Source organism: Schistocerca gregaria, chromosome 2 (genome assembly GCF_023897955.1).
Source record: "Schistocerca gregaria isolate iqSchGreg1 chromosome 2, iqSchGreg1.2, whole genome shotgun sequence".
NCBI lineage: Eukaryota > Metazoa > Arthropoda > Insecta > Orthoptera > Acrididae > Schistocerca > Schistocerca gregaria.
In genome coordinates this window covers 627,191,067-627,204,992 of record NC_064921.1, presented here as the reverse complement: position 1 = coordinate 627,204,992, position 13,926 = coordinate 627,191,067, and the positions used below count along the sequence as shown (strand labels likewise).

Here is a 13,926-nt window from a genome sequence, read left to right as displayed (position 1 = left end):
CACCCGAGTTATGCAGCAAGCGTGCCAGTTTGCAATGCCAGTGCGGCTCCCGTTCCTGCAACTGCCTCTCGCCACTGTCTGTCAGTGTCCAACCTTGACCAACGTCTGAACGTTGGTCCTGTTTGATCGATTACACACGATGCTCCTTGCACAGGGCGATATGGCACATCGATTCTGACAGCCGGCACCAGTATCTCGAAGGGGCAGAGCTCTTGTCTACAGATGAGCACGGATTTAGTAAGCATCGGTCGTGCGAAGCTCAGCTTCCCCTGCTCTGACATGATATTCTGCGAATCATGGATGAAGGACAACGGGCAGATTCCATGAGCCTAGATTTCCGGAAAGTGTTTTCCGCGGTGCCTCATTGCAAAATGGTAACGAAGGTCTGGGTATACGCAATAAGTTCCCAGATACGTGAATGGCTCGCAGACTTCCTACATGATAGAAACCAGTAAGTACATTGTCTTTGACAGCGAGGTTCATCAGAGAAAGTGTCTTCAGGAGCGCTCCAGGGGAGTGTGATAGATCCTCTCTTGTTCTCTATACATATAAACGATCGGATAGACAGGATGAGCAGCAATCGCCAGATGTTTGCTGATGACACTGTGATGTGTGCCAAGATGTCGGCCTTGAGGGACAATAAGATGATACACGTTGACTTAGAGATACCAACTAATTTGATTTCCTACATGTAGAAAAATGTAATTTGTTCGAAAACGTTTATTCATAACAGCGATTGATTTTCACAACTATACTTACAAAAATAGTCTAGATAGCTCGGACCACATATATTGCTGGCGCGTTTCAGCCCAAAGGCGGACCATCTTCAGACCTTACTGCAAAGTTGATGTGCGAAGACAGATCCACGGAGTAGGAAATGTAGAAGCCTCCAGTGCAGTCAGCTACAGTTAAGTATTTCTGGCACAGGCAGCATAGTAGCATAATACGAAGTAAAAAGGGCAACACAAGTGGAAAAGGAGTCAGCATGGGCCGGCCGGAGTGGCCCTGCGGTTCTAGGCGCTACAGTCTGGAACCGCGTGACCGCTACGGTCGCAGGTTCGAATCCTGCCTCGGGCATGAACGTGTGTGATGTCCTTAGGTTAGTTAGGTTTCAGTACTTCTAAGTTCTAGGGGACTCATGACCACAGCAGTTAAGTCCCATAGTGCTCAGAACCATTTGAAAATTTTTTTTTTGAGCCATCATGTAGATATTAAGATTTTAAGAAAAAATTAAAAAATATGAATAGTATTCCTTTACTTGTCCCGCCATTTTCTATTTCAGTTTTATAGCACGTACGAAAGCCATATTTTTAAAAATGGATCTTCCAACTGCGAAAATAACGAATTGGGCTCATCGTAGCACATAGCCATAACTATTAGATACCTTGCTTCACAGAGTTCCAAAAGAATTTATGTGTATCATTTCTGTTTACTGCACACTTTTAAAATGCTTTTATTTAACCGAACTGAAATGTTGACACGCTTCGTAATTCACGTTCTGATGTAAAATCAAATCTATTTAATAGCCAAATTATACAGAGAGACACTGAAAGTCTCGCAGAGATATATACATTTTGATGGAGCTATTACTACAGACTGTACTCTTTAATATAACAAACAATTTCCCTTACAGCTTACACTCCAAATGAAAAATTACATTAAAACTGAGTAACCATTTCTGTTATAAATCTTAGCAATGTTACTTAGGTGGAGCAGGTGAAAAAAAAAGTTTTTGTCCGTGGTATGTAAATACTTACTGACGAAAATGAAAACTCTCAAAACGTAAAGCACCAGTTCGATGATTATTAAACATTGCAGACATGTTCATCACGTAATATGTATTAAATGATGAAATTTCCATTCCATTGTGAAATGACATCCGTCGTCGACATCAGTATAAGTTGCGACACCCTCGCCCGTAAACATTCCCGTATTTATTGTAACATGGAAGCAAAACAGCCTCTGAGTGACATCTTGATGAATTTCTTACCATGTTCGAAACACATTCTGTGTCATGAAATGGCCAGAGGCTCGTATGTCAATATACGCCTTCCCGTCGCGGCTCACACACGCTCTGTAAGTGACAAATCGGAGGCCAGGACAGGCCAGTCAGGGATCGATACAAATCGTGAAGGCAGTTGTGTAAAATGCCATGCGGAGTCTTGTGTTTTTCTCTCAGGAAACGCCATTTTCTACATCGCTCATATTGGGTGTGGCAACAGGATTCACCATTTTTGTTAGTATTACTTTCTAATCCAATAGCTCCTCTCACTTGTGACGTTTCTTCAGGTCGCCTTTGGACACATTCCCTCGATCTGAACGCCACAGACAAAAGCGGGACTAATCGCTAATAGCGCAAGATGTCACTTAATGCCTCAGTTGACTCTTGCTCTGCGTCTTGCATGTCTTTATTGTACGTGGTATGGTGTAGCCGTAAATGGCGCATACCAGTTAAAGATTGCAACCCAAATTCGTGCGATCTGTTCCCGACGGTTAGTGGCGACAGCCTGCCCCAGTTTCAGCGATTCTCACTCGTTTATTCATCAGAGCGTCAGACCTATTAGAACAATACTGCGATCTTCTCGTGGTGTAGACCTTCTGGGAGGACCCTTGCCTGTCCTCATTGCCTCACTGTTGTCCTGAGATCATCTCGCCGCTACTCGTTCTGCAGCCTTGCACAGCAGCCAGCTGTCGGTGCGAAGCGTCCTTATGATGCTCCAATGTCCGTGATTACAGTGGCTTGTCCATCCTTAGAAGTCCGAAAGATGTCTCTGAATTGTCCGTTGCGCGTCCTCTGGGAATGCTGTGTGGCGACCTTCTCATGAAAAGTGCGAATAACGTTACAAACTCCACTCGGTACACACTCATGTACTCAGACCGTTTTTCGTCTGTACTAATAAATTCCCTCTGTACTGAAAGTACTGAAAATGTGCCCCCATAAGGATGTAATTTATCAACATGTCCCACAGGCATGAAAATGTTGGAATACCGATTTGAAACCGCTTAGTGAAGGTAGTAACTGGACGCTTTACATGTCGGTCAGAGAATTGTCAAAGTGTTTCAAATACGAAAGAAAGAGCTTAAAGTGACGAAATTGTGTTTCTCTGGTATACTGTGCAAAGTTTTCTGTTTTCTTTCTGAGTTGCTGTCATTTGTCAAAGATTTTCAAAACTGATTTTGGTATTGCAGATGGCGGTGCAGCGGCCAACCGGCTCTGGACGAACGGATACGTGTCTCGACCCGACGACAAGCAGTCGACGCTCTCGAGGTAAGCCTGCGCTGCCTCACGGCGCCCGTCTACTCGCCTACACTTCCCCATGTGTCACCTCTGGAGGGCTACTTGCCGCCCAACAGAAAACAAAAGTCTCGATGAGTTCTAGAGAGCCTCAGATTTATTTTGGGGAAACAACCTACATGTGCGTAATATCGTAACTAAAAGCAATGCGCGACTGGCCGTAAAAGGAAGTGTGAGGTAGAGTGACTGGAAACGGACGAAAGCTAATATCACAAAAAGAGAGAGAAAGAGAGAGAGGGTGATGGTGGAGACCAAGGAGATGTCACTTAGGAGGGAAGTAAGTAAACTTTACGTTAAACACCCCATCGACGATGAGGCCAGTAGAGACCGAGGACGCGGCAGAAGATCGGCCGTTACCTACTGAGAGGAACAACCAGGCATTCATCTTAACCGATTAAGGAGGAGGAGGAAGTGATTAGTGTTTAACGAACCGTCGACAACGAGGTAATTGGAGACGGAACACAAGCTAGGATTAGGGAAGGATTCGGAAGGAAATCGGCCGCACCCTTCGCAAGAACCAAGTCGGATTAGGGAAGTATTTATATGGAAATCGGCCGTGCCCTGTCAAAGGAACCATCACGGCATTGGCCTGAAATGATTTAGGAAAATCACGGAAAACCTAAATCAGGATGGCCGGAGACGGGTTGGAACCGTCGTCCTCCGGAATGCGAGTCCAGTGTGCTACCACTGCGACACCTCGCTCGGTTCGATTAAGGGAAACGGTAGAAAATCTGAACGTCGATGGCCGGACGAGGGTTTGAATTTCTCTCCTCTCGAGTTTGTCTTGTAACATGACCACTGAGTCATCATGTTTATTAGCACAGTTTACTCAGATTCGGTAGGAGCACGGTTTAACTCGCATCCGGCAACCCTGATTTAGGTTTTCCGCTATTTCCCTAAATCATTTCAGGCAAATGCTGGAATGGTTACTTTGAAAGGACACGGCTGACTTCCTCATCTTTCCCTAATCCGATGGGACCGATGACGTCGCTGTTAGCGGTTCTGCTCTTTTCCAAAATTCCCTCAGATTAGGGCCTCTATTTGATACTAGCAGAATTCGTTTTACTTGTACCAGTCTACTTTTACTGTCCTCCTTCCTTAGTCTCTCATGTGTTAATTTGCTTCCAAGGCAGCAGAATTCCTTAACTGCGTCTACTTCATAAAAACTAAAATACACTCCGTACGAACAGGCCATGAAGGCCCAACGTTACCAAATGGCCGCCTTGTCACCCTCAGCCCGAAGGCGTCACTGAATGCAGATATGGAGGGACATGTGGTCAGCACCCCGCTCTCCGGCCGTATGTCAGTTTACGAGATCAGAGCTGCTACTTCTCATCCAAGTAGCTCCTCATTTTGCCTCACAAAGACAGTGCCCCCCGCTTGCCAGCAGCGCCTGACAGACCGGATGGTCACCCATCCAAGTGCTAGCTCAGTCCGAGGGCGCTTAACTTCGGTGATCTGACGGGTACCGATGTTACCACTGCAGCAAGGCCGTTCGCCGTCTTCTTCATGGTCACCATTTTTGTCTTAATTTTGTCGCTAATGTCGTTTCAGCTACTCTAATTGCTTTTTAAAAACAGACATAATATCTGATGGGACACCGCAATCACTGGTTATACAATTTACTTATAATCCGTCTTGATTGGATAAGTGTTTATTCACATGACCTGTTTCGGTTTTTCTAGAACCATCTTCAGATCTCCAATTACTCCTGTAACCCAAATTGCAGATCTGAAGATGGTTCTAGAGTAATGAAAACCGGTCATGTGAATAAACATTTTTGCAATCAAGACTGATTATAAGTAACATTGCTAATTGCTTTTGTTTCTTCTCTCAATGCATATTGTGTACTCATTATACTGTTTATTCCATTCAGCAGGTCATGCATTTCTTTTTCAGTTTTTCTGAGGAGAATAATGTCATCAGTGTCTCTTCCTCATATCTTTTCATTCTTTCAGTTTTGCCCTATTAGTATTTGACGTTTCAAAACGTCGTGAGAATAGTATTTGCGAAAACATCAATTCGAAATTTTAGCCAGTATTCTCTTTGGGACTCTTCTTGTTTTGTGTGTACATTGCTATACAACAAGTAGGTGCCAATTACTTGTCGAGCTCCCTTGTCAAATTAGTGTTAAATGTTAACAATAACTATAAGTAATTACGCTTTAAGAGAGTTTACGGTTCTCGCCGGAAAGAGATGGTAGCTCACACCGTCCACACAGCAGGCTACCTATTCTCTCGTGGCAAGAGCGGTCCTACTCCACTGTTAAGATACGACAATGTATGCTATCGCGGCATTGTTACCGTCTTGCCTAAAGAGGCAATACACCATGTCTAGTGTTCTCGTACCAAGATCAGCAGTTGAACATCGGCATCCACGGGTAAGACGCTCCGCAAACGTGAACCGACGTACCTCTTCAGGTTACAACGCCCACTCTATATGGTACTGTAAGTCCAGCGAGGTTTCGCAGACGCTGGAGGAACCGAGCTCACACGCCTGCCCACCCACCGAACTTAGGTGGTTTGTGTTTAACTTGGCTCGGAAGTAGCTACTTCTGGCCCTGAAAGTCAAAAAACAACGAAGTACGGCGACTTGTTCTGGGTTATCACTGTAAAACTGGATGTAAACTTCCCAGAAAAGTCTATCATAACATTATGCCGTTCTGCGTACTGATGATTTTATTGTACACAGTAGCGCTTGGTACTTGAGTTTACATACGCGGACAGGATGAACTATGCATCATCTGAAGAAATGAAAAACTGTGTCTTCAGATGTCCCGAAAACCATTTCATTCAGACACCATTAAAAAGAGTGAAGACATGTGAGTTAGTATGGAAGATGTAAATCGTGGACAACAGAAGGTATGTACATGGTAATGTTCTGATGCATTAAATTTTAATTGCCATTTTCGCAGCTAAATTTCTCTGAAAACTAGTTTTTTTAGTGATAGGACTTGTGTCAAAGACTTTTCTAATTATCTTCTTCCTGTAGGGATTAGGCTGCCTCAAAATGCCAAAAAAACTTTCCCGGAAATTTTAATTGTTTAATTGTTTCAGTGTCGTCACAGCTTCATGCACTGGCACTGGGAATACTGGTTACCTAAATGTCACGCAGCTTTAGTAATGTTTTCAGTCTTTTGAAAGAGTGTGCTGATTTATGAGGAAATTTTATCATTTCTCAGGAAGCTACCAGTATTTGTTAGTCTGTGTTTTCCATTGAAAAATTTAATTAGGTGATTTGTTTGCTTATTTTTGAGTATTTTATTAACGATGATACCATCATAATTCTTGCACATGCTTTGTATGAAATAATGACCAGTATAAATAATTCTTAGACTACTGTAGCTGAGATCTGCACAGAGAAAGCGTGTAATGATATGGGACTCAGAGCAGGTTCGTGGTTGGCTTCAAACAGAGCACAGGCGTGCCAAGTATGAGCGACGTCGTCTGAATGACGATCTTAGTCATAGATACAGCATGAAGGACTTCACGTGACAACGGAGGTCAATGTGTTGTCTGCAGGCGATTGTCTGAGAAATCCCCACGCGTCATCCTAATGGAGTTATATAATCAAATTACAAGGGTCATTTCTCACTTTTCCAGAATGCCAGATTGGGAAATGTTGGGCCTCTGAAACTACCATGGTACGGCGAGAGTGGAAAAGGGCGTACTTAGAACGAGATGGAAAGCATTTTGAAAATTCTCACAGTAGAGCAGAAACAGACCCATTTTGTAACAATGTATGAATTATTTACAGTTTAAATACAAAAATTTCTAACTTCTAAGAATACGCTGGTTATTTGAAACAGAAATTTCAAAGAAAAGTTTTTGTATGAAAACGCCGAAAGACCTACAAAATTTACGTTTCTGTGGCTAAGTGATTTTCAACTAGCAAGTGCCGGAAACGTTGTTATGTCGCTAATCCATCGGTGCAATATATAAAATATCATTCCGACTGACAACTGTTCCACACAGATTTTGGGCGATTTTCTCTTCCGAAATTTGGAGTTAACCATTTTAGCTCCAGTTTCAAGGAAATGGAAAATTCGCAGTAGATGAACAGTCGGATCTGTTTTTCTCCGCACCACATAGTTATTTTCATATGTACACTCAGCTCTCAGTTACGTAATTGTAATAATGTACAAAATATGAATATAGTTTTCACACTACAGGAAAGGGCAATAAGAACAATAACTAGAAATAGTAACCACATTCACTATAAAGATATATTCGAAGCGCTGCGGATTTTAATTGCATCGTCTGAGTACGTTTACCACACATTCTGAGACATCAAGGGATTACCAATGGAGTGAAGTGAGAGAGATGAAAATTGTGCAGGGAGACCAAGAGATGAATACAGTAAGCAGGTTCGAAAGGTTGTAGGTAGCAGTAATGATTCGGAGATGAAGGGGCCTGCGCAGGATAGAGTAACGTGGAGAGCTGCATCAAAAAAGTCTTCAGACCAATGAACGCAACAACAATACTAATCGGTTATGGGCATGAGAGCTAAACCTTGATTATTAAAGCTCAGACAACTCTGTCCCTGACTGTGGAACAAGGTCTGCAGCGTAATTACATTTACCAAGAAATTCAAAACGGCGCTTTCTACCAAGGAATGAAACAATACAATAATTTGTCAAAGGAGATTAAAGAGATTACGAAGACAAATTTACCTAAAAAGACAATTGAAAAGTACCTGTTAAGCATTATGTTCTATGCAGCGAAGGTTTACTTAGGTAGCACAGAGTCTGTTTTCGTTAAAGCATGTAACACAAGTAAATATTAATAATAAAACATCTGTCATTTCACAACCCACTCTCGCACTACAGTGTTTTCGTTATTAAAGAACATCTTATAGAAATCATGACGTGTACTTGGAATGTTTACTTGCCATCGTCAGTGGCGTCTGATACGGAGTAACAAACAACTGTATGTACATCAATATCTAAAACATGACGACCGTATAAATAATAGCAGAAATATAAGTTTACTTACGAAGTGTGTCTCTGTATTCGCGATATGCATATCAGTCCATACGATATCACACAGTACACAGTTCGTATGTTATTGCTGTCAAATCTTAGGCAGTGACAATTCTTGATCATTTCTGACGTAATTGTCATGTAGTGTAAACATGAATTGACAGAACAAAGAGTCTATATTGCCTGTCTTTGGTTGTTTCTAAGATCATATTTATATACATCTGTGCCATGCATTGATGTTGAACAAACTGATGATGTATATGCAGTTTTTTGTTCTTCTCTGTCAGATGCCACTGAGGGCGAGTTATACATTCGAATACCGGTTTAGGATATAAAATAGCACCAAGCATTCAAAATTTTAAAATGTTCTCTATTTACTGGAAAACCTCGTATAAAATCTATGCTGTGGATAATATGAACGCCTGATCCTTGTTTTGAGCTCAACATCTAACTATGAAGCAATGCTGACTCAGTTTTCCGCGCTAGAAAATGGAAGTTGAAGCACACACAATGCTAATTAAAAATCGTGATCATGCTTCTGATGTCAGCGGATAGTGTGAGTCGTGTTACACTATCAAATAACGCGTGTGCAGTGTCTGTGATGTGTTGGGTGATCACTATTGAGAAACGAATGAACAGTGTAACACTAACTTTTTACATTATTTAATAGCTTACTTCAAGAATGTGTAAACGAAACAATTTTGGATACTGGGGATAAACGGAATGTAGCTGCACTGTTTTAAACAAATTGGCCTTGTATTCGGGAGAGTGGAGGCTCGAGTCCCCGTCCAGACGGTCCGATTTAGGCTTCAGCTTTCCAGAAATTTATTTCAAACAAATGAGAAGATGCTTCCTGCAGCTTGTCACGGCCGACTACGTATCTCATCCTAGACCTGTAAGTGGATCAATGCCTGTATACAAACAAGGTCGTTCAATAAATAATGTCCAAGAATTTTTTACTCAGAACATGTTTATTCTTAAGAGGTATAATCTGGTAACAATATTAATCAATATTTATTGTACATGTACTATTTTTCTACATTACTCCAGCGTTGTGTTCAAATGGTTCAAATGGCTCTGAGCACTATGAGACTTAACATCTGAGGTCATCAGTCCCCTGGAACTTAGAGCTACTTAAACCTAACTAACCTAAGGACATCACACACATCCATGCCCGAGGCAGGATTCGAACCTGCGACCGTAGTGGTGGTGCGGTTCCGGACTGAAGCGCTTAGAACCGCTCGGCCACACCGACCAGCCAGCGTTGTATAAAAGCATTTACTACCTAATGGTAAAAATTCAGAATGATGACTCCAGGTTTCGTCACTTGTGAGATGTGCCCATTGGCCACAAATTGCTCCAAGAGTCCAGATGAAATTATTTTCTTTGAATATTGTGGTTGTTGCGAGCAATCGTCGAACACATCTTGAGCAGAGTTTTGAATATCCGAGGGTAACTAGAGTCCTAGCTACTGCAGACGTTCTTGCAGTGCTCACAGACAGCTGTGAAGCTAAACGTCGTGTTGTGACTGGCCAGTCTGCACGAACAGCGGCACCCGCGCGATTCGCCCTGTGGGCAGCGACGGTTGCGATAGGACGTCCCGAACGTGGCCGGCCGTGGAGCTATGTTTCTGCTTCCTGACGACTTAACTATCTTTACCCACCGCCCGACAGCACTCCTAACAACACCATTACCATACACTGCACGTAAACGTTTATGGATGTTGACCAAGGTTTACTTTTTCGCAAGCAAGAATTCAAGTACTGCAAGTAACGAGTGTCTTCCCTACACGCTGGGGACCTGGTGGTCAAAGAAGACAGAATTCGGTTATGATTGTTTACGGGGCCATAATCAGTTACTATTACTTGGCTTTCCTTTTAATCACACATAATTTATTTAAAATCAACAACAAATTAAAATAATGGCAATAATTTAAGAATTGTTTCACGGCTGAAGGCCTTAATGGCAATAAATTAAGAACTGTTTAACATGTTGCCACTTACAAACTACAGTTATTAAAATATTGAACATAAATCACCAAAGTCTGAAAGGGTAACTGCTAAAATACAATTGACACATTAGAATTTTAAGAAAAGTAGCGGCAGTCACGGCTGAAGGCCTTTTAACGCCAAGAATGGCAATTACTCAAAAAATTTAACAAACATACTGTCAAACAGCAATGCAACAGCAAAAGTTAATTTGAAAGACAAGCAACTGATCACCAAACACGTGAGCCAAAATGATAGTAAACTTGGTAACACGACCGTTTAAACTTGCTGTAACGTCAAGAATGGCAATTGTATTAAAAAATTTACAAACATGTACTAAAACAGCAAATATAATAACAAGGTTAGTTCAAAGGACGAGCAACTGATCACCGAACAGGTGAGACAAATCATGGTAACTGGGTAATACAATAATAAAATAATAACACAATAATGAAACACAAGAGCTAGTGACAGACGGTGCTCCAGGACCTCTGAGTAGGTCAGGCCAAAAACACTTTCGCGAGCGATGAGAAAGGCAGCCAAGAGTTGCATTCACTTCACAAGATGGTAACTCAGACTAGTGGCAATCTAACGAATGACTAATGTTAATATGCTGAAGCTACCTAACGTCCGATTACCAATGTAACGATGGAACACCATGCCAAAGCCGGAACCGGCGACCATCATTACATCCTCAGAATGCTGTGTTTAGAACATCCGAAAGAAGAAAGGAACCACTACTACCAGAGTAGAAGGAACACTAACCGACCTACAAATCACGGAAACTGTCAAAACTACACGCCTTACCGGACAGCAGCGGCAAGGCACTGACGTTACATACACTAACCTCCAGGGCAGGTCACTGGGGCGTTACCGGCCACCCGGCAGGAAAAATACCGCTGGCTGAATTTAACAAATAGTAACACATAGAATGCAGCAATTAGTAACAAGAAATCGAGGAAAGTTAATTCGGTCCGCCTTCCCCAAGCACTCCATTCGCTGCTTTTCGTCTCGGTCACACTGTGAGCAACAACACGAACCCAAGTCACTGGAGAATCGCGAGATCTCACAATTGTGACGTTTCACTGCTAGGATTACAATCGACTCAAATTAAAGCTTGTTGGATCCGGTTGACAACTAGGTGGTGTACCGTCGCGACCACAGCCCTTCCATCCGGCAGTGCGTGTATGCCGCCAGTGGTCCCGGCGTGTTCTTGCACTGCCCTCTTGGCTCCTCCGGAGTCCCCCACCAAACTGCTCACTCCGACGACCCGGAAGAACAACGACGTCATTCCAAAGCTAGGGCCACAGTTACTACATATCGATAACGCCGCTGCTGCCACTAGCGGACAGACAAGCTTTCGGAAGTGGCGCCAGTCAACACAAGAATACAAACAACCGCAACCATGTCAACTAAACGTTACATTGTGGCCTCCAACAGAGGACGGAAACCTATAACAGCACCAACGCGAGCCAAAGCACGGCTCAACGTTATTTTGATGGTTCACCACGACTCTGCCATCTGCCGGAATTGTTCGAAAGTTCGCACACATGCAGAAGAAACATCGAATTTGAAGCATGTAAAGAGACGTTTTCTTGTATTTATTAAAGGGTGTAACAATAAAAATAATGGGCCGTCATTTATTGAACGACCTTCGTATATGAATTATGTTTCATTTTGTTCTGAAGTTGCAATGCCATGACATGTCCAGTATCATTGTAAAATTGATCCACAGATGAATTGAAAGTACTACTGCTACTAAATGGGGCAGTCATATGAAAAGGAGATAGATGGAAAAAAGTAAATAAACTGTTTATTATTTCAAAAATAATCACCATACTTGTTACTACATTTACCCAACTGTGAGACAAGCCGGTCAGTTCCTTTATAGAAAAATGATGGAATTTGCTTACGGAACCATGACTGTACCCCAGCATGGACTTCTTCGCCTGAAACAAATAGACCGTCACGAATGTCTTTCTTCGGGTCTCCAAAAACATGAATATCGCATGGGGAGAGATCAGAACTGTACGGAGAATACGTAGGGGCTTCACAGTGAAACTTGTACAGCGTACACTGAACGACCTTGGCAACATGTGGGCCCGCCTGAGTACAATCATCGTTCCGTAGAAAACCACCAACATTTTTCCGTAATGGCATAGACCGTCTTGTCTCACAGTGGGGTAAATGTCTTAGTTTTGAAATAATAAAAAGTCTGAAACTTCCTGGCAGATTAAAACTGTGTGCCGGACCGAGACTCAAACTCGGGACCTTTGCCTTTCGCGGGCAAGTTCTCTACCAACTGAGCTACCCAAGAACGACTCACGCCCCGTCCTCACAGCTTTACTTCTGCCAGTACCTCGTCTCTTACCTTCCAAACTTAACAGAAGCTCTCCTGCAAACCTCTCCTTTCTTTCAGGAGTGATAGTTCTGCAAGGTTCACAGGAGAGCTTCTGTGAAGTTTAGAAGGTAGGAGACGAGGTACTGGCAGAAGCAAAGCTGTGAGGATGGGGCGTGAGTCGTGCTTGGGTAGCTCATTACTTTGCCTGCCCGTGAGCGGCAGCAGCAGCGCTAATCGATATAAGCCCTGTGCATTATATATATATAAGTTGGTAGAGCACTTGCCCGCGAAAGGCAAAGGTCCCGAGTTCGAGTCTCGGCCCGGCACACAGTTTTAATCTGCCATGAAGTGTCATATCAGCGCACACTCCGCTGCAGAGTGAAAATCTCATCCAATAAAAAGTCTACTTTTTTTTTTCCACCTGTCTAATTTTCATTTGACTAGTAGTAGTAGTAGGAATAGTACTAGTACTGCTGCTACAGCAAAACAAGAGCAACACTGGAAACATACACTGTATGGCAACTTTGTACGCGTACTGCATTTTTATGCACGAGAGAGACCAATTGCTCCCCAGCGAGACCATACAACTGAAATTTGTCGCAAGATTTCATCTATTGACGATTCATTCACGCCATCAGGTAATAACCTCAGTATTTGGGACAGCTTGTTTATGAGAAAACACTAGTAAAATCTCATGTCACCCAGCTTGGTTCCAGACTGACGTGAAGTAAGAGTCGTAAGACGTTTCTTGCGAGTATGTTCCGGCGTGTACGTGGTTTCATCACTGTCTAGGAAAGCACGTGGGAACACATTCTAACGTCCTTGAGCCATACGTTGTCACCGGTATTTTCAGTGCGCGCACTGAGTAAAGCGCAATGGTAACTTGTCACTACCAAGACGCAGTACATCTTGTCTTATCAGATGTAAATTGTATTCTTTAACTTGCACGTCGCTAGAGGAGAACAAAACGTACTAGATCATATCCTGGATTTGCGACACTGTAGGGTGTAAATAAACGAGAGCGCATAACCAGACTACTGTGTACGCCGTGGCCGCAGGTTTAGTCAGTAGGACGTCCTAGGACGAATACCTGTGCAGGTGCTCACGTTCCTCCAGAGAACCTGTGGCTGCTGCTACGGGCTGTACGTGTTTCACTTGTTGCTTATTTCACCCGAGAAGTGAGACCCTTCGTCTAAGTCGTAACGCGAACGTGGTTTATTTCTTATTTTCCGCCGACGTATCTGGTATTGCGATGAGAAACACTCGGCATGTGGTAGCAGACAGCGCGGAGATCCGCAAGCGCGGAATTCCTTGCTATGTC

At 43.0% G+C, this 13,926-nt stretch overlaps 1 protein-coding gene across 1 annotated transcript in view; it reads left to right on the top strand.

Annotated features, from left to right (window-relative positions):
* LOC126334637 (calpain-9-like) overlaps nt 1–13,926 on the top strand; it is a 977,125-nt gene that overhangs the window by 480,367 nt on the left and 482,832 nt on the right. The window contains exon 2 of the mRNA XM_049997074.1: nt 3,190–3,268. Within this exon, the coding sequence (XP_049853031.1) occupies nt 3,190–3,268 (79 nt within the window). The remainder of the gene's footprint in view (nt 1–3,189; nt 3,269–13,926) is intronic.